Here is a 27,916-nt window from a genome sequence, read left to right on the forward strand (position 1 = left end):
TTGACATCATTTAAGTGGGTGTACTGTTTATATTTATTACGTATATATAAATACATACATGCATGCATATATTTGAAAAAGTTTATGTATATTTAGATATAAAATAAATATGTCTATGATACTATTTATATATACAGTAATATATCAAAGTAGCAAAGTTGTTTTGTATAGTTTTGTTATTAATATTATTTATTTTGAATGTGATTAATCGCAATTAATCTTTGACCAGCACTAGTAAATGTCGAAAATCATGACATGTGAAAACTATGAATATTAAAATTCTAAATTATGAGAAAAAATTGACATTTGGATGTTAATTAGATGCTAAATGAAAGATTAAAAATAAAAATAAAATCCTAAATAAAAGTTATAATGACATGAATAATTCAGATTCTTAGATTTATTACATTTTCTTTTTTACTTTTTGATCAATTATGACTTAGTGGTATGGTATAACATGCTAAAAATATGATATGCTACATTATAATCACCACAAGTCAAAAATTTGAAGAAAAACACAATAAAAAAATTTTTTTTTAATTATTATGATATCTGTGAGATAAAATTTAAAATGACAAGTGTTTTTCTTCATCGTTATGACTTATTATTTCATAAATTATGAAAGAAAATATCAAAATTGTGACACACTCAGACAGTAATGAGAAGTAGTTATTAGAATTTGTTTTTATTTTCTTAAATTACATTAATAGCAAAAACATTTTTTAATTGTTAAAGTACAATTTCGACATACTAAATCATAATTCTGAAAAAAATATGACAATATCAATTTGTCATAATAGTGACTTAGTTTGACATGGAGTCTTAATTATGACAGTATTATTTTAAATGTAAGATAGTATATAGTTATGACAAATCATAAAAAGTCAAGAGAATTAAAATTATTATTAATTAAAATGTTCGTATTTTGTCTTAATTCTGGACTTCTTTTGTCTTTGAATGTCATAATTTAACATTTACGTCATTATTTTTTTTTTTTACGTCATTCATAATTTTTCTCATATAATTTGTAACATTTTATTCAATAATTGTGCATTTTATGTCATAGTTATGATTTACCAAAGTATGTTTTCATCTAATTAGATAGAAAAGGGTTTTCATGTTGGATTTTCTTCATGATAGTTCATAATTCTCCGTAAATGAGGGTGTTTTTACTTGCAGATTGTGTGATCAAAGTATTCCTGCTGCCATGTACAGTTACAGTTATTAAATGTCTATTATGGCAAGGTGCTATCCTTCAATGCATAATGTCAGTCAAATAAATTTTGATAAGGCAGTCTTTACATGGCAGTGGTGCTTGTTTTCATTCATTCATTTTATTTGGCTCAGTCCCTTTGATTTATCAAGGATTCTCACAGTGGAATGAACCGCCAACTATTCCAGCATATGTTTTACACAGCGGATGTCCTTCCAGCTGCAACCCAGTACTTGGAAGCACCTATACACACTCATTCACACACACACACTACGGCCAATTTAGTCCCTCAATTTCCCTACAGCGCATGTGCTTGGACTGTAGGGGAAATCGACGCACCTGGAGAAAAGCTCACGCCAATATAGGAAGAACATGCAAACTCCACACAGAAATGCCAATTGACCCAGCTGGGACTTCTTCTTGCCATGACAGTGCTAATCACTGAGCCACATTTGTCAATGTGTAATCTTATATTTCACCTGATTTTCTGTTTTAAACAGCAACAGCACGGTTTGTTTTGATCATGTATGAAGTTTTTAATTCCAAAAAGTGGCTTAAAATATGTTTGCATTACACTATAAACTGTAATAGTAATACCTTTGTGTTAATGCAGCACATAAAAGTCAGAAAATTGCTTACTTTTAGAGTAAAACCTCATAATTTTGCTTAAATTGTGTTTTTTTCTGTCTGTCTTAATGATATATTGACATATTCCTGTAGAATTTGGACATCTGTGTAATCCGATCATCACATATTCTGTGGCCAGTGTAATTTTAAAGCGAGTGGGCGTGTCAGGTTATTTAAATATGTAATGAAGGTTTCTGATTGGGTAGCGTAGGCATAACGGGCGTGTTGTGCTTCTAAGCCCCGCCCCCACTATTTTGCGTGGCTACAGTGCTAATGCTAAGGCTTTGTCCAGTTTTGTTGAACGCCCGCTCAGCTGCTAGATTGTAGAAAGTGAAAATAAACTTCTTATCCTTTAAAGGGTCAAGCTATTGTTTAATATGAGTAAACGAAAAGCGCCACAAGAATCCCTGAACGAAGGAATCACTGATTTTCTTGTTGGTAAGTTTTGAACATGACAGCTCAGGGTAGCATGTGGCTAAGCTAGCAGGACCTTTAAATGTCGAATGAATGAAAATGTAGATCAGTTTTATGGATAAAAATAATGTTTAACATGTTAAAAAATAAGATGAAGTGCATTATTAGACCTAGCTTTAAGCTTCAATCAAATAAAACGGCAAATATCACCATTTATAGAGTTTAATTTTCTCTGAGAGTAGGGTCGAGATCAGTGCTGCATCAACAAAACAATAACATACATTTAATTTATGTTTAATGAATAACAAGTGTATTTAAAATTGATTCACAACTAAAAATCGGCAGTTTTGTTTATGTTTCTTTTCAAATCTTTTCTGTTAGCACAATCATAATCTGATTCTCATGATTGTTTTGTCTGTTTATTGAATACATGTCAAATTATATATTATTTTAAAGTCCTTCATCTAATATAAAGAGATATTGCAAAACTCTTAGCCTTGATGATTGTGTTGTTTGTTTCAGAGCTGGCCAATTATGAGAGAAATGTCAACAGAGCCATCCATAAATACAATGCTTACAGGTAATAATTCACGGAGTCTAATTTCATAACTAAACATATAAGAAATAGAGCTTTTATTAATTATGTATGGTGTTTTGTGTTCAGAAAAGCAGCGTCTGTCATCGCGAAATATCCTCAGAAGATCAAAAGTGGGACAGAAGCAAAGAAACTGGTAAAGGCTGTTGGTTTCATTACTAGTATTAGCTATTGAGGTAAAGTTGGTTTTATATTCGCACATTCAGACTTTCTCCTTAATATTATAATTTCTGAAAAGTATTATTTGCGAATTCGAAGTAGGGAAATCATATTAGCAGCTAATTACCATCAAACCACAACATTTTTCATAGTTAATAAAAAGTGCTGATGTTGTTTTAAAGTCACACTTGCAGGTGATTACAGACCGAATATTCAAAGTTCAGTGTAGAGGCAGTGTCACAAGTTTGTCACAGTTGAAAAATGTATTAATGTGCGTATATAAAACTAACTTTCCCTAATGGTATTAGCGCCCTGATATATCAAAAATACTTGTTTGAAAGCATGTTTTTATGAAGGACTTCCCTTTACCTCTCAGGATGGAGTCGGTGCAAAGATAGCGGAGAAAATCGACGAGTTTTTAACAACAGGAAAACTGCGCAAGCTGGAAAAGGTATTCGAGTGCATGAGAAATGCATCATTACTGAAACAGGGTTTATACAGGTATCGGAGTGTAAAATTTAATGTCTTTTAAGACCTTTTTTAAGACTTTTCCGTGCATTTTAAGACCTCGTCGCATCTTTAGCTTTCAACCAGTAACATTGGTGACATTTTAACTTACAGCATATTTAGTAAATATTAATTGTAAGAACCATAATTCATATAATGAATAAAACTGCTAATCCAGCGCCTGTGGACCCTTTTCACTAGACTGTTATGATGTGTTTAACGGTCATCATAATATTAAATCCTTGAAAGTTTTTTTTATATTTTCATACTTTAAAAAATGTATGAACATTTATGTGTATTTATGACTGTATTATATCACAGGGTGTCCACCGGGGTCTTAGCAAGTATTAAAAGTAGATAAATCAATGTAGAGAAATTTAAGGCCCTTAAAAAGTATTAAAAAAATGTAAATGCTGTTTTGCAAGGTATTACATTTTATATCATTTTTGATAATACAATGCATGGTTGTATGCTAAAGTTTGCCTTAATTAAATCTGCGAATATCAGGATGCTGTGTAGATTATGAAATCCTGCTAGATTTGACATCATGCTGCTTTGTTGACTGCAGTAATAAAGGCAACACCATTATTTCTGCAGTTCTATATGCGCAAACCTGTTGAATTAGCTTGGTTAAATAGATTTTTATTCAGTATATGAATAATGTTTTAGTTTTGGATCAGTTTCTTACATTAATATTTAGTAAATATACTCTACGGTAAAATCTCGCCAGTGTTTCTGGTTGAAATTTAAAGTGGTTATAAGATCTTAAAATATATGAAAAAAGACTTTAAAAAGGGTCTTAAAAGGTAATAAGTTTAACTCTCTGATTCCTGTTTATACTCTGTATCATCTTTGCGTCAAATAACTAAAAACAAATTCCCGCTTGTGTGAGGTGTTTCTAATGCAGCGCCTTTGGGGCTAATGACATTATTCTCTCCTCTGGTTGCCATTATCAGTCCCACACAATTTTTTTTTTTTTTCTGAAAGTCTTAATAACACCATAGTGGAGTTTTTCTTTTATTATTTCAGCAAATAAGATTGTAAAAAAATATATGTTGTTATCTCTGATTCATTGTGCTCTGAGTTTACACAACCATAACACATCTGGCTACTCAGAAACCCAGAAATGTGACAAGGATCGATATAACAGCAGGAATAACAGTGTCATCCTGCAGTAAACAAAGCAGCGTGATGTCAAATCTAGCAGGATTTTATCAGCATACTAATATTCGCTGGTTAAATTCAGGCAAACTTTATCAAACAACTAGACATTGTATAATCCAAAATATGATACATAATTTAATACCATGTTAAATAGCATTTAATGGGGCTTTCACATTTGGTTCAGTGGCCTGGACTGAACCTAAGTTCGATTATTCTCCTTTGCCACCACCTCGGCTGGTTTGTGTTCACACCGTCTTTTTTTCTTTCTGAACTACGGTACTCTTGCGTCATCGAGCTTCTGTTGTGTGTACAGCTGTTGCTAGATGAGGGGGGGCCATTAAAGCCAAGGCGCCAAAATTAAAAGACGTACACATATCAAGGTCGTTCTGCTTTTACTGATCTTTTGGTATTGATAACATACAGAGAATGGTTCACGTTTATCTGCCACAAAAATATTAAAGGGCACCTATGGTGAAAAATGTTCTGTTAAAGCTGTTTGGACAGACATATGTGTAGGTATAGTGTATAGACCAGGGATGGCCAGACTTGATCCTCGAGGGCCGGTGCCCCTGCAGAGTTTTGTTCCAACACTAGTCAAACACACCTGAACATGCTAATCAGTGTCTTTAAGATCACAAGAAATCTATAAGCAGGTGTGTTTGATTAGGTTTGGAGCTAAACTGTGCAGGACACCGGCCCTTCAGGACCGAGTTTGCCCAACCCTGGTATAGACCGTCATATTGGGGTGATATAAACACACAGAGTCCTTTTTTTCAAATTTAACAACATAAAAACGGTGGACCAATTGGAGCGGTTTTCAGACCGACCGCAACTTGACGTAGGAGTGCGGTCCCCCCGCCCACCGAATTGATTGACAGCTGGGTATTAACATGTCTCCGTAGTAACGCGTATAATCATATCAACAAGACATGCGCAAAGCAACCTCTTCAGTTTGCTAGGATCTGCAATCATCCTCAAATGTGATCAAGAGTGAGTGTTACAAGTTTAACATGTTTTGAAACAGAGCATGTGTGTAATGAATTACAGCGATTTACTTCAGCTTTACTTCATCACCACAGCCGCGTGTCACCACAATTATGAAAGAGGACGCCTCAATCCTGGTTTGTGGACGTTAAATCAGATTTATTTTCTACAATAACATAACAGATATCCATACAGCAGTGGATATTAATCTGTATCCTGTCACATTTGTGTGCAAAAACAGTGCAAAGCTGAACACCGCGCTGTGTGTGTGAATTTTGAAATGACACTGTGTGTGACTTATCGTTGCAACTCCACAACAAATAAAATTCTTACTGTAGTATTTCTCACAAACGTTATGCGAGATCTGCTTCCTAAGGCAGCTGAGGACAAAGATTGAAGCACGCTGAAAGGCACATGGGAATGGTGGGCAGGGAGGACTAGCCTTAAAGGCGCAGTACAAAAAAAAAAACATCAACAAGCTGTTAAAAGCTATAAAGCAGAAACTTCAGACAGCTATAATAAATAATTTAGTGGGTGTTTTGAGCTGAAACTTTACAGACACATTCTGGGGACACAAAAGACTTGTATTAAATCTGGAAAAAGGGGTAACCTAGGTGCCCTTTAAAAACATTTGGATTATCGTGTGATGTCTGCAGAAGTTGTTTTCAGTCCTAATTGTCACAAAAGGTAAAGTTAGGTGATACACAGACACACGCACAGGAATTGAACGTTATAAAAAAATAGTTTGTTGTACAGTTGGCGGTTCAAATCTGCTATCTAGTATGATTGCATTCAAATCAAAAGTGAAGCGGACCAGAGTTTACACTAGAAGACATCGTTCACACTTGCTAAACGTGCCGAACTCTGATGTCAAACCAACCTGAGTGCGGATCAAAGGAGCTGGTGTGAAAGCGCACCAGGGGCCTCATGTATCAACGCTGCGTACGCACAAAAACTTTGCGTACGCCAGGTTTCACGCTCAGAATCGCTCACGTTTGGATTTACTAACAATGAACTGAACGTGGGAATGTGCGCAGCTTCACGGCAGCTTCATGGCTGGCGTACGCACATTTTTTGTGCGTGTCTGTTTTATTTCCATTGGCGACTCCTAGAGGCAGTTGTGTTAAATTGCTCTCTACAAAGTGTCTGAGCCTTGCAATGGCAGCTGTATGAGACGGGTTCAGCAGGTATATAAGGTTTCCATACCATACAGTTGAGCAGCTAAACATTAAAGCACAATTTGCAGCAGTCGCCTGTTTTCCCAATGTAATCTGAGCGATCTACCGCACGCACATTGCTATAAAGACACTATCTGAAGATAAATTTGCATGCGTGAATCAGAAACATTTCCATTCAATAAATGTGCAAATAAAATATGATGCTTATTGATATGAACTTATTGATGATTCCTACTTGTCTTTCTCGTGATAAATAGTTGGCAAAATCTGATATGTAGCGGGGGAAAAAACAAGAAAGAGTTCATCAGACGCTGGATTCGAACCGAGTTCATGCTCGAACGTATCAATTCATGATCACATGCGTCTTACGAATAGCGCCACTGAGACTGTTAAGTGTCCTGCAACATTTTACAGATATAAACCACACTATTTCTTTTTTTAATGCACTCAGTGCGATATGTTCAGACCCAACTGTGTTGACCGCATCAGCTAAACTCTCCCACTCTATTTTTTCTTTTGTTGTTAATTCCGGAGAACAAACTTGCAAATAACACCGCTTTTCTCCGGTCTACCTCCGAAAGCAGCACCTCCAATTCACATTCTGTTCAGAGTTTCTCTTTTTGCTTGCTTTTGCCATTGCTTTTTCGTTGGGTTTTGCCATTAGCATAGTCATTAGCATATTCATACGGGGGAGGAGGCAGGGAGGGGTTTTGTGCTCGTGCATGTTGCGCTCAGTTTCACGTTCATTCAGATGTACAAAAGAATATGCGTGGGATTCGGCGTCCGCAGTGTTTCATACATCTGAAATTTTTTCTGCGTACGCACATTTACAGCTTTGTGCGTACGCAATGTTTTAGTAAGATTTCCACGCAAGTCTTCGTACATGAGGCCCCAGGACCTTTTAATACTTTTTAAGGGACTTAAATTTCTCTAAATTGATTTATCAAGTTTTAATAGACCCCACATACATGCTGTGAAACCAAATGGAACTAAAAATAACCATGTACATAAGAAAATTAAATTAAAAAAAAAAGATGTATACAAGAAATGAACATTTTGTGGTCTGTTTGTGTAGATTCGCAATGACGACACAAGCTCCTCCATCAACTTCCTAACCAGAGTGACTGGAATCGGGTACAATGCACTTTATTTTAGTCATTTCTATAAATATAATAACATTAGTGTTGTCTAAAACTTAATACACACTCATTCTGTCTTATTTCAGTCCTGCTGCCGCCAGGAAGTTTTTTGACGAGGGCGTCAGGAATTTAGAAGGTTTGTATATGTTGGTTTGTTAACAGAAGTACTTATTTAACACTTCATGCATATGTTTTATACTCGTGTGTTGTTTTAGATTTAAAGAAGATCGAACACAAACTCAATCATCATCAGCAGATCGGCTTAAAGTAAGTCGTTATTTTTAATATGATACATTTGACATAAATATTAATGTTAGTTTGGATTTGTATGTTAGTACTTTTGTAAAGTCAAGTCACTTTTACAAGGATGAACAAGAAACAATAAAATAATATACTAAAATAATAATAATAACAATATTTAAATAGTTTAGAGAGACAAATATGACTATCTGCCTCAGAAATGTGTAAAATATTCAATATTTAGATTAGGTGACACGGTGGCTCAGTGGTTAGCATTGTGGCCTCACAGCAAAAAGGTCACGGGTTCGTGTCTCGGCTGGGTCAGTTGGCATTTCTGTGTGGAGTTTGCATGTTCTCCCCGTGTTGCCGTCGGTTTCCCCCACAGTCTAAACACATGCGCTATAGGGGAATTGGATGAACTAAATTGGCCTAATTGAATAAGTGTGTATGGATGTTTCCCAGTACTCGGTTGCATGCTGTGTAAAATATATGCTGGATAAGTTGGCGGTTCTGTGTCCATCCTCCTTGCATACGTGTAAACTATTATTTATTAAATATTTAGATTTTATTTACAATAGTACTGTTTTTTATTTAAAAAAATGGAATTAAATGAAATATATTTAAATAATTTTTAAAGTTTAACCAAATTAGTTTAGTCATTTTGAATAATTTTTACATTTAATATTCAATTATTTATTTATTTTAACTTTTGTCTCGGTGACTTTCTATGAAAACAGTTTGTAAACGTGATATAGAGGACAGATTTTTGATTTGAGAATGACATGCATTTGTAATGAGTCTAATTTGCATTTTTGGGTTTCTGTCCTTTTCTATTAGATACTTTGAGGAGTTTGAGAAGAGAATCCCTCGTTCAGAGATGCAAAAAATGGAGGTTGGTTATTTTTTTTACCGATTCATTGAATTCATTTGTAAAATTTCATTGTTGACATTAACAATTCGCATTGTTGACGTCAAAAATATTTTATTTTTCAAATATTTCTCAAATGATTTTGAACAGATGCAGAAAATTTCCACAGCATGTCTGATAATATTTTTTTCCTCTGGAGAAAATCTTATTTGCTTTATTTTGGCTAGAATAAAAGCAGTTTTTAATTGTTTTAAACCCATTTTAAGGTCAATAATATTAGCCCCTTAAGCTATATTTAGATTATCTGCAGAACAAACCACTGACATACAATGACTTGCCTAAATACCCTAACTTCACCCTAATTACCCTAGTTGAGCCTTTAAATGTCACTTTAAGCTGTATAGAAGTGTCTTGAAAAATATAAAGTCAAATATTATTTACTGTCATCATGACAAGGATAAAATAAATCAGTTATTAGAAATGAGTTATTAAAACTATTATGATTAGAAATGTGGTCTAATCTTCTCTCCGTTAAACAGAAATTGGAAGAAATATAAAATAATTAAAATGTAACATTAGTCTTTAACTTTAAACATTTTAACTGATGTTTGCAGGCTCTGATATTGAAAGAACTGGATATAGTGGATCCAGAGTACATCGGCACCATCTGCGGCAGCTACAGAAGAGGTTATTGATTCACTCTTATCCCGATATTTAATATAAGTTATCACATTTGATCATCTTAATGTGCCATAATGGCTTTTGTTAATATTCAGGAGCAGAGTCGAGTGGTGATATTGATATACTGCTGACCCATCCGGACTTCACATCTCAGTCTGAGAAACAGGTAAAGTCTGATTTTTTAAAGATGGAAAGAAATTAATAAAGAATGCAGTTTTTCATCTATTATTTAGGTTTGGCCAAAAATTAATTGCAATTAAGCACGTCCAAAATAAAACTTTGACATAATTTAGGTGTGTGTATTGTGTGTATTTATGGCATGCATATATTTGAGAAATAGGTAGTAATGTTAAAAATAATAGGTATAAAATAAATATGTTTATGATACAGATTATATATATATATATATATATATATATATATATATATATATATATATATATATATATATATATATATGTGTGTGTGTGTGTAAGCAATATCAAACAAGTAGCAGTGCGATATTGCTGTATATCGGCACTGGTGGGAGGCGTGCCTTAGTGCCCCCACCAGTGCCGATATACAGCCATATCGCAATGCTACGAGTGTGATATTGCGTTTATACAACAGTTTGACGGCATAATTGTGTATATAAAAACAAAATCAAACATGGAGAGTCTCAAAAACCCTTTTGTATGAGGAACTACTTTCTTCCAGATTCAAATCATAAGCTGACAGTTAAACAGCTGAGCGTGCATCTTTTAAACTTTAGATCTGTAGTGTCTGCTTTTTGCTGGCTGTGTGTGGGCGGAGTAATACACAAAGGATAAAGAGGCTGTACGGGTGCTGATATTACTTAAATATATCACGGCTATCAGCCAATCAGATTTGAGAACCAGACAGAACTGTTGTGTATATATATATATATATATATCTGTATTTAAATATCTATGTAAGAAAATTGTTTTATATAGTTTTGTTTTTTATATCACACATACATAAATGTAAATATACATAACACGCACACATATATTATGTCAAAACAGACCTTTATTTTGGATGCAATAAATCTTTGGTTAATCTTTCAATGAATCTTTCCTGTTATTATTATTGCACATATTATTAAATTATTAAACTCACCCACCCAATTTGACTAGTGTAAGAATATTATGACTGTAAAACATATTTAAATAGAATGTGTGCTTATATAATTACATTAGAGAACATTTTTATTCAGAAAATATTTTAAAGGTCTCAATTTTTAATTGTTGACTAAACTAAAAGATCTCATATGACCTTTTGTCAGTATTGTTGTTATTTAGCATGTTTTTGTATAATGTTTGTTTATTAGGATTAAGGCTGGGCGGTATGACGGCATAAATCATTACATCATTAAAATGTTTTATATTTAATTTAAAATGTTTACACATTTATATTTTCATATTTAAGGTTCATTTTCCTGTTACTTGGGATATATTTGATGTCTGTGATAAGATGTTACTTGAGAAATGTTTATAATAATAAGGTCTGTCCACATAAAACTGAAATGTGGCATACAGTGGGATTTGTTGTCCAACTAAAGTTATAATTTGTTTACTACATTTACTACATAAATAAGATCAAGTCCTTTCTTAAATTTTCAAGCTTACATATTATAAAAAGCACTTTCGTACACTTTCTGGAATAACAACCTTTATAAAAAACTATATTGTGTAAGATATCATTACCGTGAAATAAACTTTCTCATACCATGAGATAAACATTTGGTCATACCGTTCAGCCCTTATTAGGATTAATTTATGATTATAAACTATATATCGAATTTATATTGGTAATGTTGTCATGAAAATGGCCAGTGATGCTGATATGTCAGAAAAGCATAAATAAACAAATATTATTATTAATATAACATTATTATTGTTATTATATTACATCATTATTCAGCCGAAGCTCCTTCATGCCGTTGTGGATCATCTGGAGTCCATCGGCTTCATTACTGACACACTGTCTAAAGGAGACACTAAATTCATGGTGAGTCTCTCAGCCGTCTTATTTGTGCATCTCAAATATTAATAAATCATAGTGAATGTGAAATAAAACATGTTTTTTTTATTCTTCAGGGTGTGTGTCAGCTGCAGAAAGAAAAAGAAGAGGAGGAGGAGGAGGAGTCTTTACACCGCCGTATTGATATCAGGTACTTTTATTTGAGTTATTTTACTATCATTGCTGTTATATTATTAATATTATTATATTTATGATGTTAATATTATATTAATAACATCTTGAGGTAGTTTTTATTTTTACAGTTTCTGTTTTTTGTTAAATTTAGAATTATTGGCTTTAGTGATCTTGCATTTATTGTTTTTAAATATATATATATATTTATGTAATTTCTGTATTTATGTGTTTTTCTAAATAATTGCATGTGTATATAGGTTTTATTTCTTTGTTTAATACTTTGTTAATTTAGTGCTTTGCCTTGACAACATCAACTAAAATTGATAATAACTAGGTACTTTCTGTCTTCTAAACCAGTGTTTCTCAACCATGTTCTTGGAGGACCACCAGCACATTTTCCATGATTTTTAACCAAACACACCTGATTCAGATCATCAGCTCATTAGCAGAGACTGAAAGACCTGTAATGGGTGTATCAGGCAATGGAGACATCCAAAACTTGGCGGTGGGCCTCCAGGAACATGGTTGAGAAACACTGTTGTGAATGTTTTATGAAATGCTGTGATGCGACTGTTTTATACAAATTTACCATTATTTTTCATGCAACAAAAGAGGTTGTGTTTAAGCATGATGATTATGATTTTTATTTTTGTGCATGCAAAAGAGACATATTGGATTATTAAAATTGCTATAATTTCACACCACAGATTCGTTTAAATACAACAAAGTTGTCTATGATTTTAACCTAAAATAAACATTTTACACTGAAGATTTTGCCCAGCACTACAACTTAAATGTTAAATGAACTTAAATATATGAATTTAAATCTGAAGTGAACTTAAATATAAAATTATATTACAAATGATCAGTCTAGAATCTCATACTATTATTCAGATTTTTAGAATCCACAACCAAACAGGAAAACATCCGGTTTTATCATAAAACATCACAAGAGGAAATAGTCATATGTATTTTTTTTCCTGCATTTTCCTCACATCTCTGTATCTGCAGGCTTATCCCTAAAGATCAGTATTACTGCGGTGTGCTGTATTTCACCGGCAGTGATATATTCAACAAGAACATGAGGACTCACGCGCTGGAGAAAGGCTTCACGCTCAATGAGTACACCATCCGTCCACTGGGGGTCACTGGTGAGACACACACACACACACACACAACCGCACACATTTACAGCATTGGATAGAAACTGTGTCCATCTGACAGTCTAGTGTGAGCTGTGTCTAAAGCCACACACACTTGTTCACTCATTCACTAATCTTAATCCGCATGTTAAGTGGTGACGTATGAAATACTGTTTCCGGGTCCAAGCCATTGAATTGAAAAAATATTTGCTGCATCTCAGACACCAATATTTTAACAATTTATAAAAAATTCATCACTTTCTGGCCATTGGATATTAGGCATAAATATATATATATATATATATATATATATATATATATATATATATATATATATATATATATATATATATGAGCAATATCACACAAGTAGCAGTGCGATATGGCTTTATATATGGCACTGGTGTGTGTATATATATATATATATATATATATATATATATATATATATATATATATATATATATATATATATATATATATATATATATAATGTCTTTTTTTTTTCTTTTATAATTTTCTTATTATTTGGCAGTCCTTATTATTTGTTAACAAAGAACAAAAACACCTGCCTGTCATGTACTTTTTTAAATTAAAAACAAAACTCATTTCATATTTATATGCTTATAAAGTATGTACATATACAATATAGTGGGCAACACGGTGGCTCAGTAGTTAGCCCTGACAGCAAGAGGGTCGCTGGTATAAGTCCCAGCTAGGTCAGTTTGCTTGTTCTCCCCGTGTTGTTGCGAATTTCCACCATGTACTCGGTTTCCCCCACAGTCCAAACACATGGACTATAGGTGAATTGGGTAGTGAATGAGTGGGTATGGATGTTTTCCAGTACTGAGTTGCATCTGGAAGGGCATCCGCTGTGTAAAACTTATGCTGGAATTGTTGGCGGTTCATTCCTTGGTTGGGACCCCTGATAAATAAAGGGACTAAGCCGAGGGGAAATGAATGAATGAATATACAATATAGTACACAAACATAACATAAAAAATTCTATAAGAAATAACCTACAACATGTTCCTGCACAAGTGCATAAACGAATAAAGATTCGGTTAATAATAACGGATAATTCAGTTTTTACGAGCTTTGAGATATGATGTTTTAATGGTGTTCACTGAAGAGTACAATCACAAAAATACATGATTGAAATGCAAATTTGACCTGTTTTTGTTTGTTGTAATTTCAGAGATCACATTTTAAGTGTACAACTGAACAAAAAACGTGATTTCTAAAAAATACAATACAGCCTTTTTTTTCTTCGTTAACTTATTATCTGTGGTTCAGGTGTGGCAGGAGAGCCTCTGCTGGTGGACAGTGAGAAGGACATCTTTGACTACATCCAGTGGAAATACAGAGAGCCGAAAGACCGCAGCGAGTGAAACAAAGGCACATTAAAGAGCAGACCAGACTGTGTGTGTGTTGGTCGTTTAGCTCATAATAGTGTATTTTAATAGTAGAAAAAACATAAAGGGAGTGTTTGTGTTTGAGTTTTTAAACTCACTAAAGCAGCTACATGACTGCTGTTGATGGTGCTTTTTAGTCAGAATAGTCATGTATATGATTTTGTTTTAAATACAAGAGTGAAGAAAGAATGTTGTGGTTTTGTCAATACTGTGATTATAGATATCATATTGTCTCAGATAAAGCAGCAAACATGTCTTTCAGCATACTCCCATGCTAAAATATGAATGAAGATTGTGTGTTATTTAAAGTCTTTATGACCTATTATAATGATACTAAGATATTTTTGTTGGCATAATAGTCTAGCTGTATTATGAGGATGCAGGATTTCGGTGTAAACATTTGGATCCTCCATTAAAAATACCAAATATTAGTTTCATTTTCTGTGTTTTTCCAAAATGAGTGTACATCTGAATATTGTACTGTTTTATTATGATATATTGAAGAGAACAGTCTGTCTTATATTGAATAGCATAGATCAGTGGTTCTCAAACTGTGGTAAAACTAGTGGTACGCGGGCTGCCTTCTAGTGGTACGCAAAGTAATCCAATATGTCATATGTACATGCAACATATGTTTCAATGTATCAAAAATGGTTCATATATGAATATGATGAAAAATAGCTAGGCCCACGCAGATTTTTCGCAGAATTCCGCAGATTTTTAGCCCTTTATTAAATCTGTTTATTTACTTGAGTAAATCTGAATTCATTCAGTTTTTATTCAGTAATGTATTACTTTTTATTTAATATATTAAGGTTTTAGTTATGATACTCTGCTGGATACTTCCAAAATAATTCCGCAGAAATCCGCCGATTTTTACCAAAATTCTCCGCAGAAATAGCAAAAAATGTCTGCAGATTCCGTCAGGCCCTGGATATAGCCTATATTTATGAGGTCCAAGCAGCATTTCCAGGCTTTGATGAATAGGATGCTACAGGTTAACACTTTACATTTAAGTACAGGAGATTTTTTTTTCACTTTTTAAGAAATTTTAAAAGCACATTTTTATTTAAATGTTGCCATGTTATTTTGTTTGTTGGGTTTTTTCCATAAAAAATCCAGCAGTGTCAATGATCAAACTATTTCTAAGGTTTAAATAATAAATATTATTAATAGTAGTAATTATTCTCCCAAGTTTTTAAACTGTGCAGAGTTGTAGCTGCTTGATTAGGCCTTCTACACTACTGTATTTTAATACTGGTCATATGGTGATAATTGGAGGGACAATTTTTTTCAGTGGTGGAACTTGATGAAAAAAGTTTGAGAACCACTGGCATAGATAATATGTTACTGCTAGATATGAGCAATCACTGCAATGCCTTGAATAACTAAACATAATTGAGAGCAGATCCTTAATATAATCAATTATAAAAACACATCTATTTTTATGTTTAAGTTGTATATGCAGAAACACACACTTGTGTTTAAGCCAAACAGAAAAAGCCAAATTTGAAACTGTACTTCATCTGTAAGAGCACACAAAACATTCTCAAAATTCTTACATATGCAATGTGGTTTGTCATGTTTCTCCAACTTTTTCCTGCTTCTAGTTCTTCTGAAAATAGTTTAAAGGTGATTCATGTTCTGTTGTATTTCAAGCACATTATGGGTTTTTACATGTGAGTGGGTGTGTGTATGTGAGAGAGAAAGAGATCTTACATTTAGCTTTCTAATGTAATCGTAAAAAGCGAATTACGACCCCCCCCCCTCCTCCCATTAGATTGTTTGTTTGAACATATATACTGAGAATTAATTAACAAGATCACACAGCCCTGAGTGAAGTTTATAAACTAATTTCGAGAGGATCACATGCTTATGATTGACCACAACTAGCCCCGCATTAGCTAACACATGATTCACCAATCAGATGAATCCTAACTCATTACAAATAACCAGAGTTTCTAACCTTATGTAGGTCAAGGTATATACAGGAATAAACCTTCGTATATTCCGGCTGGTCCCGCATTATTCAATTTATGATTCACCAATCAGGCGATTACTAAGCCACTATAAATACCCTAAGTTCCATATCACAGCCATCTTTGTTTTGAAAAATCCCCCCATCCACCCCAGCTCCTCCTCCATTTTCCTGCGGCACGGGTTCAGTGTTAAGCACGGTTGCCAGCTAGAACGTCACTAGTTCAAGTCCTTACTACAGGGTTCTTACAGTTGCTGGAAATCCTGGAAAATGCTTGATTTTTAATATAGTGTTTTCACATATAGAAGACTGGGGGACATTATGAATGAAGGAACATCCTCAAGCGCAGTGGTGTAAAGTACTTAAGTAAATACTTTATTGTTTTGGCTACTTTGTACTTGTACTGAGTATTATAAATATAAGCAACTTTTACTCTCTATTTAACTACATTTTTGATTGAATATATGTACTCTTTACTCCCCTATGTTTGAACGGACACTTATCGTTACTCGTTACATTGTGATTGTGCGCGACAAGTTGGCATCTTTTATCTACCATGGCTAATTTGTTGGGTGGACGAGACGACATCGCCATTTGCAGGGTGCTGAAGGTACTGTATGCTATTTATGAGCTAAGTCACGTGAATATGAATTAGCAGCTTGCCTAATACCAGGTGTTTAATTAGCCAGTGATGAAGCCGAAGCCGGCACATTAAGCAGTGCCAGCACTGATGACCATCCATGACCTTATCTGAAAGAAAAGTTTTTATTTGCCGATATACAGAATGGCTCTTACAGGATGCAGTGTCTACTTTGTTTGCCACTAACCACGGAAATAAGTGCTTTTAAGAATTTATCGTCAAATTTGAGAAAACACATTGAGGTAAGAGTTAATATTAATTTAATGTGAATTTAAGTCAAATTATGTTTGACTCTACAGTAGTATTGTAAGCAGCATAACGTTACCAAAACAGTTACTGATATGATAAAAACCACTGCGACATGACTTATGTTTTAGCTTATTTTTTTGTGCAAGTGAATGAATGTATTACTGAAATTATACATTTTGCATCAGTAGGGCCGGTGTTCCGGAGAATTCAGTTCCCCTGTTCCCCCATTCACAGCACATGCGCAACTTTACGGCTGATTCCATGTACACAAATCATGACGTCATGAATTCGCTTCGCGAACTGAAACAGTTCATGGTTGTTTTGCTGTATTTTCGTAAGCCCGGTGTTTATTTCATCACAGAGTTTATACAATTTTGTAATTATTTGCATGGACACCCGTGTCTGTATTGTTCCTGTTTTTAGCACGTGTTCGCTTGTTTCTTTCAAACCCTTGTCGAAAAAAATAAACCATACTACACTGCACTAATTATAGTGTGTTTTATTTCAGATAAATCACAGTGATACTTGTGTTGTTTTAAAAGACATATTTACGTAGCTTGTCATGTATCTTCAGAAAGTGACTTTACATTAAAAACACAGGAGTACAGATTTTCCCGAAGCAGAGGAAAGTGTTACCATTCTGAGGATTGGAAAACACAATACACAATGCCTTTTTAACATCAGATTTAAATCTAACAATTTTGTTACACTAAAAAAAACATAAGTAGGCCTAAATTAAAAGGATGATACATTAAATGAGTTTACTATTTGAACAACCCTATGCTTATTTCACACACACACACACACACGCACACACACACACACACACACACACACACACACACACATATATATAATGTGTTTGTCCTATATATGATATTAGAATATGTGTTACCAGACGAAAACGACATAAATTTAAATCCAGCCATTAAGAAGAAAACAATAGTGCACTCACTGCACTCCAATTAATTGGTAAGGTTCATATATGAAACATAACACAGGGGGTGTAAGTTTTTGAACATTATTATATCCCTTATTTTCTAGTTAATTCTCCCCTTTAAAAGCTACTTAAATGTTTCCCAGATGACAACAGACATCCATTTACAAACGTTCACGCACTCTGCCTCTTAAAGGGACAGTTCATCCAATAATATTGATTCTGTCATCAATTACTAAAGTCAGATATTCTGCTTTGAAAATGTGCGTTACGTGCCAAAACGGCTGTCTTTGTTTTGTTCCCCTTAACTCACACAATGCCAGTTTAGCCAATTATATTTCAGCACCCCGGGTTGCCTTTGTGGTAAACTGCGTATTTCATTCATTCAGTCAGAAAGGCTCTCAAAGTGTGTGTACAGGACCGAAATGTGACCCATGGTGAATACTAACAGACTCTGAAATGAGACGCAGATTCAGAGTTCCACATGAGGCGGTTAATAATTAGCAAATAATATAAATATTACGAACGTAAACATTAGGGAAGCTGGTTACATTGTAACCCCGTGTCCCAACAACACACTACATGACAAGATATGCAGTGATAAGCAATTTGGCTGTGTGCACCAGACGAAAATGACATTTAAATACAGCCATTCAGAAGCACAGAATAGTGCACTCACTGCACTCCAATGAAATGGTAACGTTCATATATGAAACATAACACAGGGGGTGTAATTTTTTAAACAGGATTCTTTCCCTTATTTTTCAGTTAGTTCTCCCCTTTAAAAGCTACTTAAATGTTTCCCAGATGACAAATTACATTTACGCCTGACATCCATTTCAAAAGGTTTAAACACTCTGCTTCTTAAAGGGACAGTTCATCCAAAATTGTTGATTCTGTCATCAATTACTGATCATCAAGTGATTCCAAACTTTTGAGTTTGAGTGCTAAATAGTTGTTGGATGATTGTAAAAATCTGACCTGTTCAATCTGAATTCCTTAATGATTTTGCTTGCAGCTACGGAGCAAACATGTCGATCTTACCTATTGAAGTCAAATATGTAAGGGGTATGAGTGATGAGATGCAGCAGGACGCTCTACAGTGCGTCATTATGGCTCAGAGCATGTGCACAGAAAACAATGACACTGCAGCATATATTGCGAAGGTAAAGAGTTCACTTGTTCACTAATTTACTGAGTAAATGGAAAGTCTTTATTAGTATTTGTTCAGAATCTTTTTCAGGAACCTTTGTTGTGTATAGTGTTTAACTTTAATACTGCATCCTTCATCATAGGAATTTAACGAAAAGCATAAACCTACCTGGAGCTGCATTGTGGGAAACTTCGGTTGCTCCCTTTTACCGACGATTCATCATGTCTGCTTCACTGTTGGCGACAAATTATATTTTCTCTTCAAGGCTGCATGAATGTCAGATTTACACAAACTAAATCTGAATGATAATATGAACGTTTAAACAATTATATATACAGTTGAAATAAACATTATTCGCCCTCCTGTGAAATTGTTATTCTTTTTCAAATATTTGCCATGTGTTATTTTACGGAGCAAGGAGATTTACACAGTATGTCCCATATTATTTTTTTTCTTCTGGAGAAAGTGCTTCCTTTAGTTTGGCTGGAATAAATGCAGATTTTACTTTTTTTTTTTTTTATAATTTTTAAGCTTAATATTATTAGCCTCCTTTATTTTTTACTCAATATTATTATGTTATACAATAACTTGCCTAATTAACTAAACTTGCCTAGTTAACATAATTATCCTAGTTATGCCATCAAATGGCACTAAATACCAGTATCTAGCAAAATTCAGTGTAAAATATTGTTTATTGTTTATCTTGGCAAAGACAAAATAATTCAGTTATTAAAAATTAGTTTTTAAAACTGTTGTTTAAAAATGTGTTAAAGTTCTCATTCATTCATTTTCTTTTTGGCTTAGTCCCTTTATTAATCTGGGGTCGCCACAGCGGAATGAACCGCCAACTTATCCAGCATATGTTTTACACAGTGGACTTGTAGGGGAAACTGGAGCACCCGGAGGAAACCCACACCAACAGGGAGAGAACATCAAACTCCACAGAGAAATGCCAACTGACCCAGCCGAGGCTCGAACCAGTGACCTTCTTGCTGTGAGGCAATCGTGCTTCCCACTGCGCCGCCGTGACGGCCAAAAATGTTCTAAAAAATATTAAATCATTTTTGTATATTAAAATAAATCAAATTTCACAGGAGGGCTGATAATTTTGACTACAACTGCATTAATAAAACAAATAAAATATAATCAACTTGCTGTGGGCTTATTACAAACTTAAATTAACCACTTTAATGTCCAATGGCATGTTGACTTTTTTTTTTTTTGCTTGAAAAAAAGTCTAAATAAATGGTAAACTTATGTGTCATGATAACTTTTTTTATGTGCAATCAATTCTGCTTCAGGAAATGTTCAGCTTAAGTTAGAACGTAGCAAACAATGAGTCTTACTTCGGTTTTCCAGAATAATTGTCTTGTGTTTGAGATCCTGTTAATCGCGTGGTTTCAAATGTATGAGTGAACAAATCTCGTTCTGCCTGTTCTGAAAATCACACAAATATATTTTGAGCTTCAGTCCACAACATTAACTTTAATTTGAACATATTTAGACGATGCACAACTGCAATAAATTGATTGCTTCACAATTGCCTGTAGTTTTTTTAATGTTTTGTGTTTGCAGAATAGTGTTGTCAAAGGTTTGACTTCGATACGATACCTAGATTAACTATAACACAATACAGATGCAACTTCAGCATTTCTTTTCTTTTAAAAAAATATTTATTAATAAGGATTCAGTGTTTGATGTCAGTAACTGGTAGAACCATTTTTTAAAAAGTAAAACAAATACAGAACTAAAAAGTAATTTTGTCAACAAATTTTGTTTAAAAATACAATACACTATATAGACAAAAGTCACTTTTTTGATATGGTTCTCAGAGAACCTGTAGAGGTTGCTTGGTCCTTACTGTTCATGATACAGTGATCCTGACTGTGAGGGACCGAGCCAGCACGTACAGTAAGGGGCATACAAAAAAGAAGATTTTCAAAAATAATTATTTTTAATAAAGTCAAAAAGGTTCACAAAAAGTTCAAAAATAAATTAATTAAATAATTAAATCAATTGAAAGAACAATAAACTAAACAAGGAAAACAAACTGAGTTCAAAACAAACAAATCATGTCTAAACCAAAAACAGAACTCCCTGAAATGACACGACAGACCACATTTATAGCACAGGGACTAGTCCACATTAAACAAGAAGGGGGAGACAAAAACATACAATTTACAAATACAATAAACTAAGCCAAACATCTAAATACAAATCTAAATAAAAGTTAAATAAATTATAAATAAGGCAAAAATAAATATAAATCTGAATAAACAAACATTGCAAATCATTATTGAACCTAAACTAAACATGAGCTCTCCCTCCAAGCCATTAAGCCAATGGTATCGCCAGGCGGAACCAAAAGACGGCCTCTTGCGGCACGTCGGACCTTTACTTGGGCGGACCACACCCGGAAACTCTGTTCCTCGTCGGCACTGCTGCACGGTAACTTAAACTCAAAAGAAAACTAAATTAACAAAACATACAGTACAGATAACTGATTTTGTGTGCACCCAAAATAGTAATAAAATGTACTGTGAATAATAAAAGAAAGGTAATGAGAAACTGAAAGTGTATGCGTCTTATTTAAATCAGATATGAATGAAACGAAATGTATAAACACAATAACTGAAATTGTGACCAATAAATAATCTTAAATAAATATGTATAACGTGTGTGTGTGTGTGTGTGTGTATATATGTTTGTGTATGTATGTGTGCGTGCATGCCTCACTCTCAATGTGTGGCCACCACACTGGCCATCACACTGACATATTCATATACAATTAATAACATATTTATATATTAATATATGGGGGTGCAGTGGCGCAGAGGGTATCGTTGTCGCCTCACAGCAAGAAGGTCGCTGGTTCGAGCCTCAAAACTCCTGTGTGGAGTTTGCATGTTCTCCCTGTGTTCACGTAGGTTTCCTACAGGTGCTTCGTTTTCCCCCACAGTCCAAACACATACGCATAGGTGAATTGGGTAAGCTAAAATGTCAGTTGTGTGTGTGTGTGTGTGTGTGTGTGTGTGTGTGTGTGTGTGAGTGGGAATGTATGGGTGTTTCCCAGTGATGGGTAAAACATGTGCTGGGTAAGTTGTGGGTTAATTCCACTGTGGTGACCCCAGATCAATAAAGGGACTAAGCCGAAAAGAAAATGAATAAATGAATGAATGAATATTGATATATGGGTGGATGATGTGAGATGCATTTTAGCTGTCTCTGATATCAAACAATCTTTCGTTCATTCATTTTCTTTTCAGCTTAGTCCCTTTATTAATCAGTGGTCGCCACAGCGGAATGAACCATCAACTTATCCAGCATATGTTTTACACAGTGAATGCCCTTCCAGCCACAACCCAACACTGGGAAACACCCACTCACATATATGGCAAATTCAGCTTATCCAATTCACCTATAGCGTATGTGTTTGTACTGTGCGGGAAGCCGGAGCACCCCGTGGAAACCAACACCAACACGACAAGAACATGCAATTCCCGTGTGACCAATGCCCGTGTGACGAAGCTGGGACTCGAACTAGTGACCTTCTTGCTGTGAGGCGATCGTGCTACCCACTGCGCCACCATGACACCTGATGTCATACAGTATTAATACAATAGTCTTGTTTTTGTTAAGATTTACCTTTATGTTGTTCCTCTGAGACGGTGGTTCTTAATTCCAGTCCTCACACATTTTCTATGTCCTCCTTACTTGACAGACCTGATTCAGATCATCAGCTCGTCAACAGAGAGATCCATAAGCTGATCAGTGAGTGTCAAATAAGAGAGACGTACAAAATGGGCCAGAGCTCCAAAACTGAGAACCACTGCAGAGGATATGCAGAGCTGACAATATTGTGTTAATTTTATAAATACTTCCAATGTCTGTTCCTAATGCCCCACGTGCTCTAGTTCTTTAATTCAGTCAAGAGTGCGGAAATAAGGGACCGAATAAGTAAAGGAATGTTGTCAGGTGTGATGTCAGAGGGCTGGTTTGTGATGTCGTGATGAACCGGTGGAGTTACATTACACTATCTACAAACTCTGGTGAAACACAGTGTTACAGAAACTGAGTGAATCTACAGGTAAGAGCATGTTTTATAAATTTATATATACACGCACACACTCATCATTCTGGGGTCAGTAAGAAATGTAAAATAAAAGCACCTATTTTGCTACCTTTGACTTCTGTTTTAAAATGAATGCTCATCTGTTGAACTTGATATTCAAGATCTAATTGATCTGGGAAAATAAATTTCAGTTTCATCAATAATATGAAGCAGGACAACTGATTTTAACACTGATATTAATCAGAAATGATGTTTAGCATCGATGCAAAACTCATTCATGGAAGATTTTGTTAATATGTGTTAAAGTCCGCATGAACTGTTTTTTTTTTCATATTGTGACGCAGTTCCTAGCAACACAGAATATTAAATGACAAAACAGTGGGCGTGGCTGTTTTTTTCTACTGCGAGCTGAGTGGGTGTAGTAAAGTAGGCATTTTATTCAGAAAAATCAAAGAGTAGAAGAGTTATTACGACCTAACAGACTCCTCCTACGTTTCTGTTTGTTGTCTAAAGTGACAGTTGGAGGGGCGTGTTTAAGTATGTTAGCCACGCCTTATACTCAAGACATACACTGTAAAAAAATGTAACACTTTTTCTAAGTATCAGAAATTTACTGTAAAATAACAGGCGTTAAATTACAGAAATTTATCGTAAAATAACAGACGTTAAATTACAGAAATTTACTGTAAAACAACAGACGTTAAATTACAGAAATTTACCGTAAAACAACAGACGTTAAATTACAGAAATTTACCGTAAAACAACAGACGTTAAATTACAGAAATTTACCGTAAAATAACAGACATTAAATTACAGAAATTTACCGTAAAATAACAGACGTTAAATTACAGCAATTTATCGTAAAATAACAGACGTTAAATTACAGAAATGTACAATAAAACAACAGACGTTAAATTACAGAAATTTACCGTAAAATAACAGAAGTTAAATTACAGAAATGTACCATAAAACAACAGAAGTTAAATTACAGAAATTTACCGTAAAATAACAGACCCTAAATTACAGATATGAACCGTAAAATAACAGATATTAAATTCCAGAAATTTACGGTAAAATAACATTGTAAATTACAAAAATTTACTATAAAATAACAGACATTACATTACAGAAAATTCCTTAAATTTAAATTTCCTGGTAAATTTCTGTAAATTAGCATGTAAGGGGGTCCGAAATCAGATATTTCTCGAAAACTCCTGCTGGTTAAGGAGGAAACGGAAGAGATGGGGTGGAAGGAGGGATTCGTTTTTTATATATATATATATAATTATTTTTCAGGGTTTTCAACTTTAATGGATAGGAAAGTAGAAATTGTTTACAGGAAAGCAAGGCGAGCAGAGAGAGAGGGAAGAATCGGCATAGGACCACAAGGCGGGAATCGAACTCGAGTCACCGTGAGCATCGGGGTACGTGTGTCAACGCACTAACTACTACACCACTGGCGCCGACCGAAGGGGGGATTCTTCAAAAAAGATGATAAGGCAGTAGGGTGAAATGGGCTATTTATTGTAGGTTTGGACTCATCTGATTGGTTTATCGATGATTGCTCCTCTCGAAATTAGCTTATAATCTTCACTGAGGTCGCTGAGGACACTGACCTGGGCACACAGTTGTGCATACATTTAGTTTAGATAAGGGGTGGTCGTGGAGGGCCAGTGTCCTGCAGATTTTAGCTCCAACTTGCCTCAACACACCTGCAAGGATGTTTCTAGAAAGCCTAGTAAGAGCTTGATTAGCTAGGCCAGGTGTGTCTGATTGGGGTTGGAACTAAACTTTGCAAAACACCGGCCCTCCAGGACCGAGTTTGGACATGTTTAGATTATAGTTTAAGCTTTTCAAAAAAAATTTAAGAAAAATGTGTATGTATACAATAGAGTTTGCTTCAGCACATTGTGTAAAATATGTAGCTTTAGAATAAGTAATTGGATTTTTTTTTTTGATGGTGCAGGTAAAAATCTTTTCCACTGGCCTATCCAGGCAACTAGAAAAGATCCTTAGTGTTTAGCCCTGCATAAGCCTGAAATGTATTCATAATGGTCTAAAAATCTTTAAAAGTCTCAAATTTGACTCCAGATTCTGTCCTGTCTAACTGCTTTCATACTTACTCAAAACAGAATTTTTTCTTATAAATGCAGAGAAGTTAAATGGCGAAAGCATCAATTCAGGTCCACAGCACAACAATGAGAGATGAGATGCAGCGGGACGCTCTACAGTGCGCTCTTCTGGCTGTCAATATGTATGACGCTGGCACAGACATTTCTAACTACATGAAGCAGGTGAATAGAGTTTACTGAGAATGTCCCCAGACAATTGTGCTCGAGGAACAGTTTGATGATAGAGTCGTGTTGATGTGTAGTGAAACTTAATTTGTCTTTCCTGTAGGAATTTGAGCGAAAGCATGGACGTACCTGGCACTGCATTGTGGGAAATACTGAGGGTTACATAGTGGGATCCAAAGATGACTTTTATATTGACTTCTCTGTGGGCAAGAGGAAGATAGTGCTTTTCCACACAGCCTAGCAACAGCAACAATTCAAACACATTTATTTTAGTAAAGCATAAAATGTTGTACAAATAAACTAAGGAATAACTTTTTTCATATTAGCAATATTTCAAATGAACATGAACATTTACTGGACTGAAGCTATACTGTAGTTTAATTGTAGTTTAATTCAGTGTTTCTCAACCATGTTCCTGGAGCTCTGCACATTTTCAATGTCTCCTTAACCAAACACACCTGATTCAGATCATCAGCTCATTAGAGACTAAAAAAACTATAACGGGCATGTCAGACAAAGGAGACATTCAAAACATGCAGTGTTGGTGGTCCTAGAAGGAACGTGGTTGAGAAACACTGGTTTCTTTGATTATCTGAGAATCCTGATTTTAAAATGAAATCAAATTCACACTCTGCATTAAATTGCACAATTTTGCTTATTTTCAGGCTCTCAGTAAATGTTTATTGTTCAGAATATTCATATCAAATGAGTCATGACAATCAATTCAATAAAATTAATTTTTCTAGGGCTTAGTCTCTATTTCAGAGGTCACCACAGCAGAATGAACCACCAACTAATCTGCCATACGTTTTATGCAACGGATGCCCTTCTAGTTGTAACCCAGTACTGGGAAACACACCCATGCACACACACTACAAGCCATTTAGTTTATTCCATTTCCCTATAGCGCATGTGTTTGGACTGTATAGGGGAAACCGAAGCATCCGGAGGAAACCTACGCCAACACAGGGAGAACATACAAACTCCACCACACAGAAATGCCAACTGGCCCAGCCGGGACTTGAATAGGAACTGCTGTAAACTGAGCCACCATGCCACCCCAATTCAATTAAATGTTTCATTTAAATCAGTGGTCTCAAACTGGATTCCTGGAGGGCCGCAGCTTTGCAGTATTGCTCCAACCATAATCAAACACAGCTGATGCAACTAATCAAGGTGTTCAAGACTACTGGAGACTATTAAGAAGATGTGAGTTGGAGGTGGTTGGAGATAAACTATGCAGAGCTGCGTCCCTTCAGGAATTCAGTTTGAGACCATTGATTTAAATGAATAAACCAATAAATTTCAGGCGATTATTACAGGTTTACAGGGTTAAATGTCAAATTATACCTATTTTAGCATTGTCACCTTGCATGGAACAAGTGTTTTTTAAGTGTTTCATTGATCACACTTTATCAAAGGCTGTTTTCTTAATCTTAGTTTTTTTTCTCCTGCATTTATCCATAATTTAGCAGCCCTACAGACTTCATATGTTTCATCTATTCTGAAGGTTTTGAGTTTTTTTTTTTTCTTCAAGAGGGATGTGTAATCTGTTTTCAGGCATAAGTTAAAATACAACCTTTTAATGTACAACAAATTAAAAAATAAAAATCTTTTATTTTCTGTATGTTCACAGAGTTTTCTGAATGGGGTATATGCACACTGACTTTTAATTTCATCCAGCCAGCCTCAGCACTTCCGGTGAACTGTCTTGCCATTATAAAATTATAATAATATTGCCACGTTTAAGGTCTGAATTACATTACAACATTGATGCTGTAAAAGGAACCTTAGGAAATTGAAAATAGTCACATTAAGCTTTCACCAGAAGTTTATCATTTACTGAAAAACACTAGCTGTGAATTGGGCTTATCACATATTTAATGAAAGAATGCTTCTTTTGTTTGTTTTTAGCAACATTTGAAGAGTTTAGATGCAAAAAACTCTAAATGCCGTCTGAAATTTTTCCTCTTAAATTAGCATTTCTATCAGGCTCCTGTGTGTATGTTCAGCAATATCACTTTGATGGCAAAGAATAAGTCCTTTTCCTGGTCTTTAATGTAAAATATCTCAAAATAAACAAAGGAGGCTGAGAAAAATTAAAAAT

At 34.6% G+C, this 27,916-nt stretch overlaps 2 protein-coding genes and 1 long non-coding RNA gene across 3 annotated transcripts; all 3 read left to right on the forward strand.

Moving 5' to 3' along the window:
• The first annotated feature begins 2,080 nt into the window (after window positions 1–2,080).
• polb (polymerase (DNA directed), beta) lies at window positions 2,081–14,918 on the forward strand. Its single transcript, NM_001003879.2, is given in 14 exon segments — window positions 2,081–2,278; window positions 2,777–2,834; window positions 2,919–2,985; window positions 3,385–3,459; window positions 7,917–7,975; window positions 8,067–8,116; window positions 8,196–8,247; window positions 9,058–9,112; window positions 9,703–9,775; window positions 9,865–9,935; window positions 11,693–11,779; window positions 11,869–11,942; window positions 12,938–13,077; window positions 14,365–14,918. Coding segments are annotated over 14 exon segments (1,017 nt in total). The 5' UTR covers window positions 2,081–2,217; the 3' UTR covers window positions 14,460–14,918.
• A 4,385-nt stretch (window positions 14,919–19,303) lies between these two features.
• LOC101882034 (uncharacterized) lies at window positions 19,304–19,807 on the forward strand (the record flags this gene model as incomplete). The annotated part of the gene is given in 2 exon segments (NM_001447017.1): window positions 19,304–19,453; window positions 19,583–19,807. Coding segments are annotated over 2 exon segments (267 nt in total). The 3' UTR covers window positions 19,715–19,807.
• Window positions 19,808–23,465: 3,658 nt separating this feature from the next.
• Window positions 23,466–26,545, forward strand: LOC147842506 (uncharacterized). Its single transcript, XR_015497451.1, has 3 exons — window positions 23,466–23,527; window positions 25,666–25,806; window positions 25,913–26,545. It is a non-coding gene; the product is annotated as an uncharacterized LOC147842506 (long non-coding RNA).
• Window positions 26,546–27,916: the final 1,371 nt, after the last annotated feature.

Source organism: Danio rerio, chromosome 8 (genome assembly GCF_052040795.2).
Source record: "Danio rerio strain M-AB ecotype USA chromosome 8, GRCz13ab, whole genome shotgun sequence".
NCBI lineage: Eukaryota > Metazoa > Chordata > Actinopteri > Cypriniformes > Danionidae > Danio > Danio rerio.